Consider the following 21,740-nt stretch of genomic DNA (forward strand, 5'->3'; position numbering starts at 1 on the left):
GCAAGTTTGTTGATACTGCTTGACCTGTCTGCCGCCTTAGATACGGTGAACCATGTCATCCTGTTGGACAGGCTGTGTTGCTGGCAGAGCCCTGGAGTGGTTAGAGTCCTTCCTCAATAACAGGGAACAAGCGGTGGCCGTCCCTCCCTTCCAATCCACCTTCTCTGCTACCCTGCACAGATTTCCCAAGGCTCAGCAGTCAGCCCGGTGCTATTTAATATCTGAGGCCCTTATTTGCTCTCATTCGGAAACATAATATCGAAATAGTCAACTACGCCGATACACAGTTGATTCTTTCCCTGGAGGGAGATAATTTAACCTCCTTGGAAGAATTTCATAACTGTCTGTGAGACGCGTCCGGGTGGTTGAAAGCCAATTCACTGCAATTTAATGCAGAGAAAACGGAAGTGCTGTACTGCTCTAGGCCGCAAACTTCTTTACCCTGTAACTTATGGCCTGGGGATTTCTCCTCAGAGGTACAGCCAGTGAAGGTAGTGCGCAACTTAGGTGTCATGTTCAATACAGAGCTTTCTCTGGAGGCGCAGGTATCGAAACTAGTAGCTGGCTGTCTAGCTGTCAGACTTCTGAGAAAAATTCTTCCCCAACTTCCGCCCCCAGCCCGAGTTGAAGTGGTACTTTGCACTGTGCTCAGCAGGCTAGATTATTGTAACTCCCAGCTGCTGGACTCTCCAAGCTTTCTTATGGATAGACTTCAGAGTCCAGTCTGTTGCGGCTAAACTAGCCCTGGGGTGGGCGACGAGAGCCCCCTCCTCTACGGCTTTGGCCCAGTTACATTGGCTCCCGGTGAGACAGAGGGTACAATTTAAGTCGGTCTGACCTTCAAGGCCCTGCATGATCTTAGTCCTGTGGGCCTACAAAGGAAATGTAGATGTATGTTCCAGCCCGCAGCCTACGCTCCTCTGCCAGGTTGGTGATAATACCTCCGTTTAAGAAAATCAAAGCAGGAGGAGTTTTACAGTTTTTAGCTTGAAACATCGTCTTATATCCCCTTCACCACTTACCAAAACCCAAGTCAAAAAAAGTGGATGTCATGCGTTCCCTAGCAATGAATAATTTAATCTCTAAACAATGTAAGCAGAGGGTGTTTATCCGATGAACAGATGATTTCCTGTGTTTGAGACTAGAATGCACAAAGTTTTTCAGACAGCCCTCGGTCCAATGCACAAATCCCTCTGAAAGGCAGACGCTGTACACCAATGATCCAAGCTCAAAAACCAGTTGAAGTTACAGTTTTTATTTGCAAATAACAGCCGCAAAGAAAGAGCAGTCTACTCGTTCTCCTCGCTGCGCAGTCTGGCGTTTGGATTTGTGAGTTTGATGGCGAGCTGGGCGGCCCTCTCTACAATGGTCTTGCGGTTTTTGGATGAAACATTGTGGGCAATCTCAGCACAGAAGGACCTGAAAAAGCAAAGAGTGACCCGTGAGCAGAAGCATGGACAACTTTCATTTATAATTCGGAACCATAACATTGTAATGCAGTAATACACACGCCAACACCACAGCAACAGCCTTTGCTGCCCACAACGACCCATTGTGTGCTGTTCATGCTTTCAAGTCCAAGCCAAGATTACTGCCACAGGAATAATAAAACTTTTACTTATTTATACAATCTCAACCAAACACGTCCCTTGGCATCACAACATAGGCAGGCAATGATTTTTTACCTGCAGCAATTTACGTAAGGGTTTCACTATTTATACATGTACAATTGGCGAAAACATACACAAGGTGACCAGCCACTTGTAAAGCCACACAACTCACCCAAATGGTGCCATTGTAAAAATAACATTGGTGCAATCATCAGTCACACAGATCCTCCCGCCCTTAGCAAGGGCAGAAATTCAAGCAAAGAGGGATAATATTCTTCCACCAGTCTCATTCCTGTGGAGTGGAGAGGTGTGGTACAGAGTCATGGGCAGCTGACATGAGCGCACAGGGTTCACGGTTCGATCCCCGGCTCCAGCGGCAGCTCAGCACCATGTGACTGGGCAATAGCTCACTTAATTTCCACGACAGCCCCCAGAGAACCATAAGGGTGAGTAGTTAGCGCTTTACCCCCCCCCCCATTCCTAAAAAAGTAGAATTGAGGATTTCACTACTGTAAGGCCCTGATCAGTGTTTCAAGTTCCCTCCTCCTCACGAGATTTCCCTTGGAAAGACCACCCCACAACACAACATTGAGCAAACAACCAAAAATGCTAGCTTTGACGACATAATTTCGTTAGTTATCTAACAGGAGCACTGCAGACAACAAAAAGTGCAGCAGAAGAAAGCAGGCATGCTTGCTTCTGGGGAAATCTAGACAAATATGTATTTACTGCAGGTAAGTAGCACTAGCTTCTGCAAAGGACAGCAACTTAACCCCGCCAGTAACAGAGATGCCCCCTTCCCTTAACGAGGCACACAAATTCTAGTTTAACTCAATGCTTCTCTTTACATAGCCAAACTTACTTGTTACTCATCATTAGCACCTCCAGCTCCTTCACGTTGTGTACCAGAAACTTTCGGAAGCCTGAGGGTAACATGTGCTTGGTCCTTTTATCACTACCATAACCAATGTTGGGCATCAGGATCTGGCCCTTAAACCTCCTGCGCACTCTGTTATCAATACCTCGTGGTTTGCGCCAGTTACGCTGCAACAGAAAAATAGCATTAGTCAGGAAACCAGAAACTGATTGTTTAATATTATCAAAATAAGCCTGAGGGCAGATCTCTTTTCACACTACTTCTATGAATGCATTGGGCTACAGGTGCTGCTGTGCTACCCAACCACTCAATCTTTCAAAAGCATGTCTGTCCTAACTGCAGAAATGTGCATCATTTGAAGCACTGCTCAAAAACACACCCAACTTATCCGAGAGCCACGCTACACTCAGACATCAAACATTGCATGCCCACAACGACCAACACAAAGTCAGGTTTAATTACATGGCCGCATTAATATGTAATAATTGGTTTATGCCTAGGTGTCCTATCGTGGTAATGCCAGAGTTTAAATAAGGCTGCTGTCACTCTACCCCTTATAAGTGGTATTACAAATGAAGGGGAATGTCGGGAGCATAGGGCCTAATAAGACATGACAGAGGATACACCAGTGGCAATGTTGAGCTACTTTAAGTAGACTGAGTTGGGAGTTTTGCAGTATACACAAATGCAAGTTCCAATGCGCTACAAAGAGGTTATTTTAATGTTGCTCTCTGCATGGCCTAGTTCATTTAGATGTAATGTTTAGTCACTAATTTATGAGATTTGCCTTTGAATTGGAGGCTTTAATATTTTTTCTTCATTTATCTTTGAATGTCTCATATTGCTGCTTAGAATCATAAGGTATTAAGATTGAAATATAAATTGATGTACCCTGATTTTTAGATACTCATTAGGGATTTCAAATATAAAATGTAATTTGTGTAATCCATTATTGCTTGCAAAGTGTAATAACAGACTTTTTTATACATAATATGGGATCTAGTTCTAGATATTACAACCTAGCTGGTAAAAATAGGTTTCAGAAATTGTATTGATTGAATGGTGCACGACAGTGAACGTGTGTTCAAGAAAGGGGAGTTATTAGTGAACTCACTTGGAGACCATGCTCCTTTCTCAATCAACAGGGCACATCTACCATGTTTGTGGTGCCAGTGCTAGAGCCATAGAAAATGCACGGGTAATACAGCTAGTCTTTGCACTCTCATTGGGCCTCATGTCAGTTTGAGGTGTCCAGAGCTACTTTGGCGAGTTTCCCCTTCTAGATCAAATCCTGTAGCAGGCTGCCCACCTCGTTAAAGTGAGGTGGGGCATGAAGCAGGGTAAATATGCATAGTAATGGAGCAGGTGGGCAGCACTGCTATTCTGCCTGTTTGCGGGGGAGGGACAAAAGTGTGAGAAAGGGGTAGTACTGCCCGTCCTATGTTCCCTTCAAACATTCGACTCATTGTATACCAAAAACCCAAATACGTAAAGGTGTTAATCTCCCCCACCGGGCGAGATTAGTTTCAGCAGAACCCCAGGCCAGCCAGTCCGGAGTCTGTGGAAAGAAGTTTGTATTATCCCAGCTCACTTTTAAGCTGGACATTCCACCAATAAACACAACGACCATAGCATGTACATCCATCGAGGTCTCAAAAGACAATTAGCAATTTACCTTCAACCATGTACCTGTCAGGTGAGAGCAGGGAGGTGTCGAACTAAATATATCTGAAAAAAGCCACTTATTGACAAGCAACTTTGAGACCCTATCGGGCAAGTAAGTAGTGTGCTTTACAAAACACTGATTCAACCCCCTCATTTCAAAGCAGCCACAAAATGCTTTCTCCCACAGCAGAAAAAGCAAAGCCATTGCAAGTTTCATACGGGTAATCAACATTTCAGAGGGGCTGCATATCCAAACCACACTAGCATTTATTGTACATAGAGTAGTTGCAGCAATCGAGGGCGTGCATTTCACAGCATGAAAGCAACTGGTAGGATGCTCTCCATAAAAATTCAAAGACACCTAAAGCACTTCAGAACATGAGCCGTGAATGTACAAGCACATTGTCAAGCTAAGCCTAAACACGTCCAAACAATGTTGAACAAGCAGCATTTGCGAGATTTTTAGCTGTTGTCATTGTAAATGACAATACTTTATTTATGTGGTTAAAAAACCTGCAATAATAAGAGGCATTGTCATTTACAATACAAATAGGTCATGGTTTCTAAAATGCAAGACCTAATACATTGCAAATGAGTGTTTCAAGTGTCCCAAGCTCCGCTTTCACATCAATAGAGGCACACGGCTTCTTTTAGATGAGCCGTTTACGAAAGGTCTGCGACCGCTATGAAGTGCCCCAACCAAATAAAGCATTTGTCAAGTTGACAAACAAATGCCCCCCCCCCCCCCCCCCCCCTAAAAGCACCAAGTGAACGTGTGCATGGCACGCTGAATATTGCAGGAAAGCATGTAGTGCCTGCAGTAGGGGAAACATTTAAAATCGTGCTTACAGACTAAACTATACAACCGAAGTAAAAGGGACAGTTCTCAAGGGAGGTACTAAGGAGGGACTAACAAGCCTATTAAGGAATCAGAAGCCAGCATTTATTAAGGACAATGACAAATATGGGTGGGGCTTCAAGTCAATACTACAAACAGCATGTCTCGCAGCGCATGCGCTGCCCAGACTAGACCTAAAAACATGACATACCTTAATCTTGACATAACGATCAGACTGGTGACGAATGAACTTTTTGGTTCTTTTCTTAAGAATCCTCGGTTTGACAAGAGGTCTTAGGGCAGCCATGATTGCTAGGGGAAACAAAAATCCAGTAAGTGATAGTTTCAAAATCATTTCAGAAAACCAAGTTATCTGCCGAAATAAAGAGCAAACTATCACAAGTCTATGTTTACCTACACACAAAAAAAGTGACATCCCATGACCGGTTCATGTTAGAAGTGAGAGGAAGACCGATCACAGGACACTCAACTCAAATTATCAGTTGTCACAGTAATCCAAAACAAGCACTGGCATGTCCAATAGGTCACGCATTTACGAGGTGCTAAACCTTTTAATTGTATGCCAAAATGGCAAGCTTCAGAATTATGGCAAATATGCATCCATAGTCACGCATGAATACTCTGCAGCAGCCTTTTTTTTTACACTTACGCAGTAAATTGAAAAACGCAAGGAGCGCATGAAAGCGCATTATAGAGAAAGGAGTAATCCAGCAGCCATGGCGCATTGCATTTTAGTATCCCATCCATGGATTCCTCTTACCGGGTTTATTCATACTCCCCATTGCAAATTTAGAGTAAGATTACGCATGGTTGACAACCTTTGAGTTCTTGATTAGTCAACTCCTGCCTCGGCCTGGTTCTCATTTCCCTTTGCCTTCTCCCTCCCTCTCCACAGACTGATAGCCGAGCTCTGGTCTTTATTCCTTCTGATCTGGAAGCATGTAACTTTTAGTAAGATTTTCTTCTCATCCGGAGACCATCCACTGGTCCTTTCCCCAGCGTGTAGCCGCATAACCGGCTCCCCGCCTCCCTCGGACACATGCTGCTTCTTTCAGTGCCTCCAGCATGGTGTAAAGGATGGTTCAGACCACACAGGCTAGTGCCCACCATCCCCACCTCAACAATTGTAATCACCTTTTTTCCCTTAAATCTGAGCCTAGGCACAATAGTGTTATTGTGATTCTTGCAGCCCAGACGCCACGCGACCCCATTGGCAACTCGCTTCTATCCCACCTTACTTTTGGGTTATCATCCTTGCGGCTTCGACTGTCGCCTTTAATTATGTAACAATTAATGTATTCTCTATAGTCCACTTTTGAATTTTACAATCACTTTCCCCATACGGCACTGCAACCGAAAATTATAACCTGGTCCAGATGATGGCCTAAAACTCTATAATGGCTGAAACACCATTGACTTCTACAGCATAGTTTACGGCACCTTCCTCGTTATTGCCCTGAATTAATCTGCTTTTCATGTATCAAATTTATGGGCATCATTAAGATTACACTGTATATATCACTTCTTTTTGCGCCCTTCTTCCTGTTATATATACACCCTTCACGTGCCACTAGCGCTGTTCACCTTCTCACAAGCACTTGAGCACACTATAGTATAGGTTACATGACATTTAATGTAACAGTGCATTTGTGATTGTTTAATTTAACCGTATTGCCAAACATAATTGAAAAGCTTCTCAATCGTACGTCTACCTGCTCCCCTTCCCTTGTTCATGGCAATGCGCTGTGCTCCTTTAAATGGCCCACTAAACAAAACCCTTGTGACACTGCAGTTCTGTTATACATTAAATACCCTGGTCTCTACCGGTTTTACGGGTAACCTCCTGTTTGTTATAGCATCTCACTTTAGCGCTGAAAGGCAACATGCTATCGGAGCCACAGGAATCAGCCTAGAAAAATAGGACCAATCTATGGAGCACGTTCCACAAGAGTATTATTTAGCCATTGTGAAATTTTAACGCACTAATACAGTTTGAACATGTTCACCTCATCAGTACCAGTCCAAACCAGGCATATCAATTGAACTAAACAATTTGCTTTCGTAAGAACCTGCCACTGTGGTAGCACTTTCTCTCCAAGTAAACTTACATAGGTTTTAGCTAGAAATTAAGCTGTAGACGTCTGCAAGCTATGCATTTGACAGTGAATCATATGGCTTGTAAATTCATAATTATGCGGTTAACGCTGTGGTCTTGATAACTGTCAGTGGTCTGGGAATTTAAACACACATAGAACACACACGACTGTTGAAGATGGTCTTCCACTTGCTAACCACTCTCATGGCTAGTCATGGAATGGGTTTTCATCTGCATGACTCTTCCTCGTGCATCAGCGCCAGAAGAGCACAGAAAGCTCCCCAGCAACGATTCGCGGCAACCATTAGACACCTGTAGACAGTGTTGGAGAAATGGCCAGTCACTTGCAAGTAATACACAATTTAGCATTCGGACTATTCCCATTTTAAACCCCATATCAGGACGCCACAGAAAACAACTATCATAATAGACATGTCTTGTCAGCCCCCACAATGGACTAATTAGCATGGTTGCAAAATAATCTCTACATATAACGCACAAACAAAGAAAGTCTTCCCAAGATGCGAACATGCTTACCCACCCTCCCCCCCGATAACCTGTGCTATTTAAATTATGAGCCACCAAGAGGTACACAAAAAATAAACTTTATGCCACACGAGAAATTTCAAAAGCAGGATGAATCCGATTACAAATAACCATCCTTTTAAAGAGGACACGAGCTTCCGATGGAATACAGTACAACAGGCTATCTAAACTGCGAAGGAAAAAAATACACCATATCAGCTTTCATCAAACTGGCTCTTACTTACAGAACCGTTCCTTACCAAATAGTTGGTTTTGTTATACTTAAAAACATTGTGCCACTTCAGTCAAATGACCAGGGCGTTGCCTTAGTCGAATATTCAAAATGCCATATAATCTATCATATGCAGGTTCATATTCAAAGCGTTGAGCTCATTAACGCACAAACCTGAATTACAAACAGTACCTCCAGGAAAAACACTAACGAAAAATGCAACAAAACGTTGGGTACCACCGATTATTCCATTAAGGGGGAGAAGTAGCTCCAAATACCATCGATCGTTGGTGTTTTACTACAGACATACCTTGGATGCACTAACATGAACATGTAAACGGTAGGCCTCGGTGTTTTAGTTAAAGACTTCGTGCATCTTACACACCAACGCAGCTAGTATGAGTGGCAAGTAATGCTCAATTTTCCCTGCTTATGCCAGTCCATGGTATTAGGGTGACCGTGATTATGTAAAGCTAGGTTTGCGTGCCCCGTGGTAAACCTGGCAGTGGGAAGCGAAGCCCTGGCGAGTAATACATTCGATGCCACACTTCGATATCAGGCAGGGTCTGAAGTGGAAAATTACTACGGGGGCCATAAATTATAGGGACAGAAGTGGAGTCACAAGGAGCGGAGTCTTAGAGTCAACGTGCACATGTAATATAAAAAAAACTGCCACAAAGCAATTAACAACAAGTAGAAATTATAGTAAACCTGCTGTATGGATCCTAATCTGTCCAACACGTTTCAATCCAATAAAATCACTGGTTAATGGATTTGTTGGAGCACTATGGCCGTTAAACCCTAGGTTCGGCTCATAACAAAATAGTTAGAACGAGTGAACCTGACCGTTACAAAGCAAGTTTACCTTGGACACTCCTTTATAGGTTTTATGTAGATATCTTTTTAGTTGAAAGCTTTTTTGCAGACTCGTGAGCTATTTGCTGGTCTCAACTTGCAATCCTTGTAGCTTAGTAAGCATATTGAGTTAAGTACCTGACTCGGGGAGCAGTTGGCAAAACATAAGGAATTAGTTTTTAAAATTATTTTCTCAGTCTTTAGTTACTTTAAGACTCCACTCAAAAATTAGCAAGTTCTTTATAAATGGTTCAAAGCACATTTAAATACTGACTTCTGAAATAGAAAACGCATGCTAAGCTCTTTTATATAACGTGTGTACAAGTCAAAACCATGCAGAAAAATCACAGTTCATTTAAGGATGGCACGGAATCAAGTGTTAAGCACTAAACTACTTCTCAGCCCGAGTGAAACTAACTGAGGGCAGTAGTCCTTTAAATGAGACATAAGTGAGGTGGCTAAAACTGCAAATAAACCTACCAGGCAGTATACAAATTGCACATTTTCACTAGGGTCTGGGTCAATAACCGCCTTACCCATCCCAATTTCAACGTTGTCAACATGAAAAAAAATGCCATTACCTTCTACCCAAAAATCAGCTCTCTTGACTAAGCCTCAAGACATGGCTATTCTCCTCCTCCTCCTAACTCCCCGTTCAGACATGGCTATCCTCCACCTTAACTCCCCCGACACCTCTTAGTGAGTTCTGTGAATTTAGCGCCGAGACACCCTTATGGGTATTTGTTTGCGCTTTAAAAATTGCTAAAATTAAATAAAATAAATAAGTAGGCAACACTCGCGTGGAGTAATACGACTGACAGGCGTGCAGCCAACACATTAGCACAATCCTTAATGGCAAGTGAATTGCGCCACCACGTTCAGCACCCATTAATATCAACTCGGCACACTTTCAGCAGAGCTTCCGCACATTCTATATCTGCCCACGCGAACCGAGCACGAGGAGCAGTCTCGTACACCTACGATCCACCCAGGTTAAGAGGTGCCACTGCAGAAATTACAAGTCACCATAGCGCAATAAACGACTGTGCAGCCATGCGCAGTATATTTTCGCGTGACCAGCCCGAAAATATAGTTAACACCACCGACTAAAGCCAACAACGACCCCGACACATAGTAGAATATTAACCGATTAGAACACCGGATCAAAGACACATATTATTCTAGCTACTCGCCATTTTGAACACATCTTTACTTTCAGTGAAACCGAACCCTCCGGTAAGGGCCGGGGGCTGCGATATAAACCATTCCAAAACGTCCACATGCTAACGGCTTCTCTCCTGCAAACGCAGAATCCATTATCTAAAGCTAAACTGAGGATGGCAACAGATTTCGCTCACCGGCTCAACAATGTCCGCCTGCTCCGCAGAGAGGCCAAAGGAAGAGGGAGCACAAAGGATGCCGGGATTGCATATAAGGACCTGAAAGGGGCGTAAATCAGGACCCGACGTCACATGGTACATTTTATCAAAACTACTGATAACGCATAGATTCCTGTTGTAGACAGCTCATAAAAATCCACTTTTACCAGGGAAAACGACCGAGATACTAAGTATATGTGTTGTATACACTATAAGTGATTATAGAGTTAGTACACATTGAAAATGCTCATGTGATCTTCCAGGACCTGCTAAGGCTCACTTGCGCTCAATTAGGAAGTAAAGAGTACTAGGCAAGAACGTCTCGCTGACAGTTTAGAAGAAGAGACACCGGTTATTGCTCCATCTAGTGGTGGATGATCAAAGTGCATGTGCCAGAACTACATTATGAGTAAATTCATACATTTGTAAACAAGCATTTGCAATGCAATGGTCTCGGCATCATTAAAGGTAGAGCTATTGGCATTGCTCATGACATTTTTTTTTCTTTAAATCAAAAATAAATGGCATTGTCATTAACATTGCCAATACACAGCACTCTGCACTCAACAGCACACAATGCTCTGCACACTCACTCTGCACTCACTGCTCTGCACACTCACTCTGCACTCACTGCTCTGCACACTCACTCTGCACTCACTGCTCTGCACACTCACTCTGCACTCACTGCTCTGCACACTCACTCTGCACTCACTACTCTGCACACTCTCTCTGCACTCACTACTCTGCACACTCACTACTCACTACTCTGCACTCACTACTCACTACTCTGCACTCACTACTCTGCACTCAGCACTCACTCCTCACTACTCTGCACTCACTACTCTGCACTCAGCACTCTGCACTCAGCACTCACTACCCACTACTCACTACTCTGCACTCACTACTCACTACTCTGCACTCACTACTCTGCATTCACTACTCTGCACTCACTACTCTGCACTCAGTACTATGCACTCACTACTCTGCACTCACTACTCTGCACTCAGTACTCTGCACTCACTACTCTGCACTCTGCACTCAGTACTCTGCACTCACTACTCACTACTCTGCACTCACTACTCACTACTCTGCACTCACTACTCACTACTCTGCACTCACTACTCTGCACTCACTACTCTGCACTCACCACTCTGCACTCACCACTCTGCACTCACTACTCTGCACTCACCACTCTGCACTCACTACTCACCACTCTGCACTCACTACTCTGCACTCACTACTCTGCACTCACTACTCTGCACTCACTACTCACTACTCTGCACTCACTACTCTGCACTCACTACTCTGCACTCAGCACTCACTACTCTGCATTCACTACTCTGCACTCACTACTCTCCCCTCACTACTCTGCACTCACTACTCTGCACTCAGCACTCTCCCCTCCTCACCCGACCCTCCCCAAGCCCCTTTCGCAGTGGGTGTGAGGTTCCGCCCCGTGACCTTCCAACTCACGGCTGCGAGTTCATGGACTTCGCCAAAGCTGGCCTGGCGTCCTCGCGCAGCGCTAAAGTCAGTAGATTCCTTCAACGAGCCACGCCTGCGGAAGGTGCACGTGACCTCACCCGTGGTTTCCGGTGCACGCCTGTCCCCTAGCTGCTCGTGCACCACCGGCCTGAACCTAAGTCAGCAGCATGTCCATCACCGAGCCTCACTATCTGAGGTGCACGTCACCCTCGGCTTCCGGTGCACGCTTGTCCCCAAGCTACCTGTGCACCACCGGCCTGAACCTCGAACAGTTGATGTTCACCACGTCTCACTAAACCTGACTGTGACCAGCCACCCACAGCGTGAACAAGGCTGATGTTGGGTATAATTCTGCGACATGACAATAAGTGCACGTTAGAAGCATTATGTATTTACTTGTATTTAGTTATTTAACATTCTTGCCACGAACGACCACCGGGAAGAGGCGCTAGAGAGCGTCATGCAGCAAGGAGAGTCTCCGAATACATAAATACAGCAGGATAAATTAAAAGTATGCACCATAGATGCAAGAGCAGCCGGTGGTGTATGTTCAGTTTTAGCTACAATAAAGGATGATTTCAAAAGAAGCAGACCTGAGAATTAGAAGGGTGCACGAGGGGAGAGCAGAGATGGATGGGGTGTCAGGAGATGGAGAGGCAGTCACAGGCGATGGCCTCGGGTGCAGAAATCGCTGCTGGAGAATTACTCAAAGGGAGAGAGGGGTTACCAAAGACGTGACTCATGAGCATTATTTTGACTGCAGTAACTAAGGATTGTGCCCAGTGCAAGCTGAGAGAGCATCCTAAATGCCCCCGGAATCCCGCCGCGGCCGCCCCGGAAGTCAGGCACGGTCGCCTGTGACGGGGGCGGGGTCACGTCCAGACCGGAAAAGGAGGCAGGCGGAGTCAAATGCGTCTCGCGCCCGGGGCTCCTCTGAGCGGTGTGGAGCCCCGGGGCCGCGCCAGCAGGAGGTTGGGCGCCGCGTGCTGAGAGCAGAGTCCCCGACATTGGCCAGGTAAGCTCCAAAAGGCTGAGGGGGCTTGGTGCACTTGTGTGTGTGCGTGTATGCTCGTGTGTGTATGTATGTGTGCGACGGTGACGGCGGGGCAGGGAGGGAGGGGGGCCTCGGTGCACTTGTGTGTGTGCGCGTGTGTGTGTATGTGTCAGGGGGGTGTCTCTGTATGTATGTATGTGCGTGCGTGCATGGGCGCTTGTGTGTGTGTATGCGCATGCGTGTGTGGTGCTTGAGCTTCCCAGGAGACAGCGCCTGGCCACAGCGCGCGTTCCCGTTTCAAATCGGCTCCAAGGATGCGCGCGGCTGGAACTGTCTCCTGGGAAGCACACTCGCTAACAAAAGATCTCGGCGGAGACGCGCTTCCGCGCGGCTAGCCGAGACCTAAAAACAAATAGCTTTGGCAACGTCAATCATTTTGTAATTCGTGTGATGAAAATATGTTCACAAGCTTGAGTCTTACACAGAACAGGTATAATTAGAGATGCTTACTTATTACATACTCGCTGACATTTAGACCAAAAGAGGTAGTGTTTTTCTGTTTCCAAATCTGGCAATTACCACCATAATGACAACACAATAAATAATAGTCATATGATGTGATCTGAATAGTTAGCAAGTAATGACATCACAGGGAGTTACATCATATGAATTGATCTGAATTAGATAGCAGGTAATGACAGTGTCGCCACTACCCAGGGTCGGATTGGTAAGGCGGGCAATCGGGCAATGGCCGAGGGGCCGGTATCCGAGTTCCAGCTGTGGGCTGCTTTTTGGGCAGCCTGGGGGTGCCGATTTGTGCAGTGTCTGTGGTAGGATGCCCAGCATTCAGTGGGTGCCGGAGTGGCCTTTATGGAGGCAGATGGGCCTCCATTACCTTTCTTTTACCAAAGGTGCAGAGGAGTTACTCCCTTTGTCTGGCTGGGTCAGCCCATAAATGTATGCAGATTGCGCAGGGCACGGGGGCCTGAACAGAAATGGCCTCACTTGTATTCAGGTGTGTTTCACCAGTGTGAATAAATCCGTGCATTTTTTTAAATCAAGGTGAAGTTAATAAAACATGCCTCTGCTCGCCAAAGCATTGTTTTGTGGAAAGGCAATATGCAAATGTGGGCCACTTTTTATTAGCGTGCCCAGGCCGATTGGCCTGGGAGCTTATTCCTCGAGACCAGTCCGAAATAAGAAAAAGACCTGCCGCCAGTTCTGGCCTAACGAATCTTGGGAACTCTAGTCAGTCGCTTGGAGGAGGAACTAAGGTTTCTGGGAGGGACATAGTCATGAATCCTCTCTCTTGATTAACTGTCTCACAAGACATGAAGAGCTTTGTGGACAATGACCAAGAATTTAAAAAACAATCCTTTTTTATGGGAAGCCAGCAAAAAGAGCTTTCAAATGCAAGGACATGTGTCTTCTCAGGGGGTTAAATGAGGATACAGGCAGCCGAATTCCGCTCCACCTGAAGTCTGCCAAGAAGGTACTCTGGGAGACCCAGGTAGAATGAGTTCCTGTAGTCCAACCTGGAGGTTATTAATGTTTGGATGACCATTCTCTTTAAATCATTTGACAGGAGGGGAAGGATTTTTTTCAGGGTTCTAAACAGACTGAAACAGGAGCCATCCAGTGACTGGACCTGTGGCTGAAAAGAAAGAGCACTGTCAAACTTGATTCCAACATTTTTTAGGGTTCCATTTTGGAGGCCAGGGAGGGGGGCATCATTGGGCTAGAAGGTCCTCCATGAATATGACGATGTTGCGCCCAATAAAACAAACTCGTTTTTATCCGAATGACATTTTAATTGGTTGATAGACAACCAATGGTACATATTAGAGAGGCAATTTTTAATTACTTCCCCAGCAAGCTCTTTTCCCTTCCTACAGGAGAAGAATAGCTGAGTATCATCAGCATAGAAGATTACCTTAGCTCCTAAAGTCTCCGCTAACACAGTTAAGGGTGTGAGATAAACATTGTACAAAGTAGGGCTAAGTGCAAAGACCTGAGGCACTCCAACCATGACCTCACGTACCTTGGAAGAAAAAGGGGGCATCCAAACCTCTTGGCTTCTTTCCTCCAAAAATGAAGTGAGCCACTTCAGGGCTAGGCTCTTGATCCCAGTAGGTTGGAGGTGACCAGGGAGTCTTTGATGAGGACCAGTGTGAGAGCTGTTTCCCTTTTCTTGCTTTAAATGGTTTGGAAACTGGGCTTATACTAACACAAACTGTGTTTATACTGTCCTCAGTCTTGAATCACTGTTGTAATATACCACGTGATGACAAGTAATGTTTCTTGTTATAAATAAAGAATTGCAAGTTTACACTAATAAATACAGAGCGTTCCCAGAGACTTCTCCCAGCACCATAGGAAGGACACTCAAACTGTATCAGGTTATCAATGTACATTGAATCACTTGGCATGCTTGCATAAACTTAATGCAATTTTACTGGAAGAGAATACTCAAATGTGTTCTTTAGTAAAAATGTTTCCTCTAGCCTGTTTCTCATTGGTAAAGTCCTGAGAACCATGTACTTGTGTAGAAATGTATGAAGGTCATTCTCTAAGATCCTCTAAAAGGATATACGTTTATCTGTACCCCGGAACCAGCTACTTCCCACCCTTAGAAGGTGAACCTATATCCGATTTTAAATAGAACCTTACTGAGTTCTTTGTGGTTATGAATTGTATGAATTGAATTTGAATTTGAATTTAAAACATTTGTAAAGCGCAGCGTTCACCCTACGGTTTCTTGGCGCTGTAGTGGTAGGTCCAGCAATTGAGGGCGGAGAGAGCCGGCGCAGAGGAAGGAGGGACAAGTTACAAGGAGAAGGCCTGTTTGAACAAAAACGTTTTTAGATCTTTGAGGAAGGAAGAATAGTGTGTAGCAAATCGTAGGTGGTCAGGGAGCTTTGCTGCTAGATATATTGATGGTAAATTTCATATATTTTTCCTAATAATTACTTATATAAACCTTCAAAACTATTACCCCTGTGTATCATTCTTTGTAAAGGATGTCAGTGTTGATTATTGAACTTGATCTTAAATGCAATCGTGACAGGTCCAGTCAGGTAGCACCAAAGTCATTATAGGGTCTACACCCCTCCCAGTCCTAGCCGTTGGCGCGCTTTGATATGCATAAAAAGACAGATTAACACGCTGACACTAGGTAACCTGATATGGTGAATCTTGGCAGGGAAAATCATGGATGGTCCCCCCACACTAACAAGGAAAGGCTGACGGTCTCTGCGAACGTGAGGCTCAGCGTCAGACGGGCCTCCATGTCTAGGGTTTTCTCTGAGAGAAACAGCGGCTCAGTTTCAGACGGATCTCCATGTCTAGGGTTTTCCCTGACAGAAACAGCAGTGGCTTCATCAGTGGAAAGCCTGCAGTTATCCCACCTATAAAATTTGGCATGGGAACTGCAAGATTGGCAGAGGGGTTATTTGTCCTTTTTAGGTGGGAGCCGCATATCTTCTGACCTCTGGATGGGGCCCAGATTATATTTGCATGATGAAAGAGAACTGGAGGCATGCAGAAACAGAAGCCATAATTTATTCACAAAACACAAACATCATCAACACAGGTTACAAATCTACATAGTAAAACTCCATAGGAACAGTGATATTCTCATGCTGAGCCCTAAGTATAGACCAAAGCGCCAGACTGGCTCAACATAGATCACCCAGAGATGGAACACCGATGAAGTCGCAAGCTGTAGGCGCAAGGTCATTAGACGTACATAGATACAGGACCAGTAACATACATCACCATTCTTTGTGTTAGAATGTGTGGCTTACCAGACAGGGCTCACCATGCATGATGGTGTAACATCCCAAATCCCCTCGCACTGAGTAAATTACAAGGAAATATAAGCTAGTGGTGGTCATTAAATGCCAGTGCTTCCTGGTGAAAGGCTTCACGTTTGTGGAGAACACACTGAGCAATGGTACTGGTCAAGGGAACTACATTTCCCAAGAATACTTGAACTCTCACATTATTTGGAAATGCAGGTGGACATTTGTAGAGCTGACTTAGAGTCATAGGGTAAATGTATTGTAGTCATGTACTGGAATGTACATTTACTGTATGTGCATTTCATTGTTGTCTTACCTATTCGCCCCTTTACTTTCCTCCATTGTGAGTCTGCTCGTGCAAGGGCCTCAAGCGCAGTTTTAGAATGTTAACAGGGTCTGATGGTTTGTGTTCACCTGTTACGGCATTCTGTGGCGAAATACAATGTGAGCTACAATAAACACGTTATGTTCTTTACCTATTGCCTGTCGTTACTACAGGAGCTTTTGGTGAATGGGACACAATTTTATCTGCCATCAGGGCTAGACTGAGAACACCATTCACCCTGGACATTTTTTCAATCCGCCCCCGGGTGGCGAGGGTGCAAGTGTGAAGCACTGCTGCTTAAACCAACCCAGCCCCCAGTACTTCTGCTTTTGTTACTGGGGGCCGATATTGCAACACTGCTGCAAAACTGGCCCCCACCACTCCAAAACTGGCCCACTGCCCACACCCTTACAGCTTCCTAGACGGCCATTCCAGCCCTGCTTGCAATGCTTTTTCTCTCTGCTTTGATGAGTTTCTCTGGTGCTTCAAATAGAAAAATAGAAGTGCAGCTACTCACTAAAGTGATTAAGATGGGTCTGGATCGGGCGTGTCTTTGAGGCAGGCCCATACAATATCAGCATTTTCTTCTTCAGTGTAAAGTTCCCTAGTGCCCTTTGGCCAAGTTCAGCTCTGAGTTGCAGGGCGAAATTGGTATTCTTTGTGTTATGTAGTCAGCGGTCTAGTAGTTGGGTGGGTGGAGCCAGCTGGGGTGGAAGGGAAGAGGAGGAGTGTGGACAGGATGGGGTTAGTTAGAGTAGGGACAGGGACAAGGAAGGAGGCACTTAATAAAGCTCCTGTATGAACACATCTATACTTGTCTGTAGTCATTACAACGATACGACAACTGGCGACGAGGGTGGGATAAGCATTCCCACTGCCCACAGAACCCTGCAGGAGCGCCCTGTCCCGAGCAGCGTCCACAAAGAAGAACGCTGCTGTGAAAAGCGGAGCTGCCGCCTGAAGTGAGAGGCCAGCAGCAGGTGACCCTGTTCCCCAGTCCGGCGACTGTGAGGGAGTAAAGAGGGGCCGAAACAATGAGCGCTGACACGCTCGAGCGAAGGAGACCCTTCGCGCCAAAACCGCGACTCACGCCTGATGCGTGTAAGTCGGCACGCATTGAAAGAGCAGAAGTCGGGAGCCCACTCCGACCCTGCCTGCCACCCAAAGTCATCCGGAATTGTCCCGACGGCCAGCGTCGCTCACGGAAGACCGACGGACCCCTGCCAGCAAGCGTGGTGCAAGCGGAGCTTGAGTGGTGCGCGACCTCGCAAGCTCACTCCCAATGCGTGAGGGTTGACGAGGGGACGCCGAGTGAGCGCGAGACACCAAGAAGCAAGGTGGGAGCCCACCCCAACCTTACCTGAGCGCAGCCGCAGAGACACAGAGTGTGGAGGCCAAGAGAAGTGTTGCCCCTTCATGAAATCGACGGCCGGTGAGTCCCGACTGAAACAGCTGTGGTCTGAATAAATAGAAAGAGAATCTCATGTGCAGCTAGCAACGGCGCCCATCTTGGGGTCAGGCAGCCTTAAGGACAGACCCCTTGGTCATTGTGGGGCGGCCATCTTAAGGTCAGGCGTAGAGATTGGCTAGTGAGAAACGACACGCACGAGCTACAAAGAAACGTAGCAAGCGTGAGGCAACACGAGTAACCAAGAATAAACAAGCACGAGCAAGGTTGAATAGACATTGAAAAAAAAACGACTGTAATTAACCAACCAAGGCAACTGCGAACAAGCGGCGACAGGCCAATCAGAGTCAGAAAAGGCGGGAAACACGCGTCACCAAGATGGTGACCCCAGAGACATCCCCACAGCAAAACGAAGTCAAGCCCATCATTGCAGGAGTGTCGCACCTGCGGGCCCCAGAACCTCTAACACTGACTACAGGAGGGAGCATGGGCCCCAAGTGGCAGAGCGGCTCGAAGATTTCGAAGACTACATTGAGGGATCCAAAGTAACTGTTGATAAAGAAAAATTGATCGCCCTCCGCAACCTGGCAGGTCGAGAGATAAGCAAAATTATCAAAGATCTTCCCCCAGCAGATGCTGGGACCTATGACAAAGTACATGAGGCGCTGAACAAAAAATTCCTCCATAAAACAAATGTGGACTATGAACGTCATGCGTTTCATCAAGCGCGCCAAGGAAAGGACGAGGCGCTGAGCGTGTTCATCACCCGATTGCGGCGACTATCGAGACACTGTGAATTTGACACCTTTTCAACAGATGCCGCCATAAAGTCACAAATCATAGATGGGTGTCACTCAGAAACCCTGAGGAGGCGGCTGTTAAGAAAACCCCATGAACTAGACGACATTGAAGAAATGACTCGCGTCTATGATCAGGCCGAGGAACATGCCACCAACATTGAAACCGGGCACAATGTGAGCCATGAACAAGCGCGTCGCATCCAAGCCAAAGGCAGCAGTCGAAGAAGCTCGAAAGACAAGCAATGGAGACCACAACCGTCGTCTCATCAAAGACATCCAGAGCACAGGAGGCGAGAACCTGGACGGAGGGAAAGGAGACCAGAAAGGATGAAAAGATGCTACAGGTGTGGATATGACTATCCTCATGTAGATGCCTGCCCTGCCGTGGGTCAGAGATGTAGGAAATGTGGGCGGACGAGCCATTTCGAAGCGATGTGTGGGGACTACCCCAAAGAGAGACGAAGTGAAACAACGAGGTCGTCTCGTTCCGACACCAGAAAACATCACATAAGAGCTGTTCACGGAAAGACTACAGTATCCTCAGGCTCGTCACACTCCAGCCGAGAATCGCGCAGATCTCGATGGGAGCGTAGGTCACCGTCTCGAGACTCCAGATCATCATCCAGAGATTTTGAATATACAGTTGAATACGTGAACATGATCGCAGATCCCGACCAACTCAAGAAATATCCACGCTTGGATATAAAAGTAGGGAATCATGACACTAAATTTGTGCTGGATAGCGGGGCTTTGCTGAACTATATCCCAGTCACAGAATATGAGAGGATGAGCCCCAAGCCTCCTCTAGCTTATGCACCAGTCCGAGTTTTCACTTGGATGTCCAAGAAGCCACTTCAATGCTTGGGAAAATTCCCAATAACACTCAAACATGACACCATCACCATACCGGCGGTCATACATGTCATCAAAAGCCCAGAGGCTGACTGTCTACTCAGCCTACCAACTGCAGAGCGTCTCCGCCTTGTTGAAATTCTCTTTAAGGTCAGTGATGACCAGGACATTGTCAGCAAGTTTCCCAGACTGTTTCAAGGACTAGGGAAAATGAAGGGATGCCAAATACATCTACACATCAATGAACAGATCAGGCCTGTGGCACAGCACCCTCGACGTGTACCATTCCATCTCCAAAAAGCTGTTCAGGATGAACTTCATGTTCTCCTGTCAGCAGACATCATTGAACGGACGGATGGCCCAACCCCATGGGTATCGCCAGTGGTCATCGTACCGAAGAAAGGCACCACTAGCAAGGTGAGACTGTGTGTTGACATGCGATTACCCAATACTGCAATAGAAAGGGAACGCCATCCTGGGCCGCATCTAAGCGACATGATCTCTGCTTTGAACGGGGCGAGGGTGTTCTCGAAGCTGGATTTAAATAAAGGCTATCACCAGTTGAAGTTGGATGTCAAGTCCCGCTACATTACAACACTTGCAACCCACTTAGGACTCTTCAGATACAAGAGACTGAGTTTTGGTGTCTCATCAGCCGCGGAAATTTTTCAAGAGGCAATTCGGCAAATCATCCAACATATCCCTAACACTCTAAATTACAGCGACGACATCCTTGTGTATGGCTCCGATGTCCGTGAACACGACATAGCACTTGATGGCGTCTGCCATGCCCTGCTAGATGCGTACCTGACATTAAACAAAGATAAGTGCGAGTTCCACCAGTCCACTTTAAAATTCTTTGGCCATATTTTCTCGGGCGCAGGGATGAAACCTGATCCGGACAAGATAGCGACTTTGAACAAAACCAAGAGCCCTCAGGATGTCAGCGAACTGAGATCGTTCCTGGGGATGGCCAGTTACTGTGACCGTTACATCAGAGACTATGCGACCATCAGCCATCCTCTTCGCACCCTCACCAAACAAGGCCAACCGTTTGACTGGACACCCCAGTGTGATCAAGCGTTCAAAGAGATCAAGCGTGCAGTAGAGTCTGCTGACAACCTCTCGTACTTCAATCCTAGACGGAAGACTGAAATCACTGTGGATACCAGTCCTGTGGGGTTGGGGGCGATCTCAGCACGATATGACAATGACTCTGACCAGAGACGCATTGTTGCCTATGTCAGTCGCAGTTTGTCCGATCCTGAAAGGGCATACTCGCAACCTGAGAAAGAGAGTCTTGCGGTGGTTTGGGCATGTGAACATTTTCATGTTTTTATCTACGGCAAGCACTTTACTTTGATCACCGATCATCAGGCGCTAGTCACCATCTACGGCAACCCCAGATCCAAAATGCCTCCTAGGATTGAGAGGTGGGGCCTGAGACTTCAGGAATATACTTTTACAATTGTCCACAAACCCGGGAAGGCGGAGAACCCGGCTGACTACATGTCCCGACATCCTCATGCACCATCGGACTCCAACCCTTCATTTGCCGAGGAGTACATCCACTTCGTGGCTGTCAGAAGGCTCACTCCAAGTCCATCGAAGCCGACGATTCTCCCAATGCCCCACCACCTCAGTGACGGCCAGAAACCACTAAGCCACCTCTGAAGTAGCAGGGAAAGGGGAAGTGGACAGAAAAAGAGAGACAGCCTGGTTGAAGAATATTCTTCTCTGGTCTTCGGCCAACGTAGTTGATTAACACTGGCACCTGCAGTAAAACATGCACTTAATCTTCTCTGTAAAACTCTTAACAATTTTAAAGAACTACAATCCTACAATTACTATGGTTACCTGGAAGACCTGGCTGTTTGCTTCTCTCTTATATGTTGAGTGGCTTACTGCTACTATAGTTCTGACTGTACTGTGTCTGAAAAACATATGTATATATATATATATTAGCTTTAAATCAC

The 21,740-nt window shown here is 46.1% G+C and overlaps 2 protein-coding genes across 2 annotated transcripts; one reads left to right on the top strand and one right to left on the bottom strand.

The window, feature by feature from the left end:
• Positions 1-1,056: 1,056 nt before the first annotated feature.
• On the bottom strand, positions 1,057-10,186 carry LOC147692996 (large ribosomal subunit protein eL32). Its single transcript, XM_086939236.1, has 4 exons — positions 10,077-10,186; positions 5,202-5,302; positions 2,473-2,654; positions 1,057-1,419 (listed from the first exon to the last, which is right to left on the bottom strand). Exons 2-4 carry the CDS (start codon positions 5,295-5,297, stop codon positions 1,290-1,292), a joined length of 408 nt encoding a protein of 135 aa, XP_086795362.1. The 5' UTR covers positions 5,298-5,302; positions 10,077-10,186; the 3' UTR covers positions 1,057-1,289.
• Positions 10,187-18,490: 8,304 nt separating this feature from the next.
• On the top strand, positions 18,491-21,438 carry LOC147692997 (uncharacterized). Its single transcript, XM_086939569.1, is given in 2 exon segments — positions 18,491-18,617; positions 18,620-21,438. Coding segments are annotated over 2 exon segments (2,946 nt in total).
• Positions 21,439-21,740: the final 302 nt, after the last annotated feature.

This window comes from Lissotriton vulgaris, chromosome 9 (genome assembly GCF_964263255.1).
Source record: "Lissotriton vulgaris chromosome 9, aLisVul1.2, whole genome shotgun sequence".
Classification (NCBI taxonomy): Eukaryota; Metazoa; Chordata; class Amphibia; order Caudata; family Salamandridae; genus Lissotriton; species Lissotriton vulgaris.

Excerpts from the sequence above, each read along its gene's own strand:
- LOC147692996 (XM_086939236.1), bottom strand. The coding sequence starts at position 5,297 with ATGGCTGCCCTAAGACCTCTTGTCAAACCGAGGATTCTTAAGAAAAGA. Across the intron at positions 2,655-5,201 it reads ATCGTTATGTCAAGATTAAG|CGTAACTGGCGCAAACCACG; the intron begins GTATGTCATGTT and ends TTTCTGTTGCAG. Across the intron at positions 1,420-2,472 it reads GTGCTAATGATGAGTAACAA|GTCCTTCTGTGCTGAGATTG; the intron begins GTAAGTTTGGCT and ends TTGCTTTTTCAG.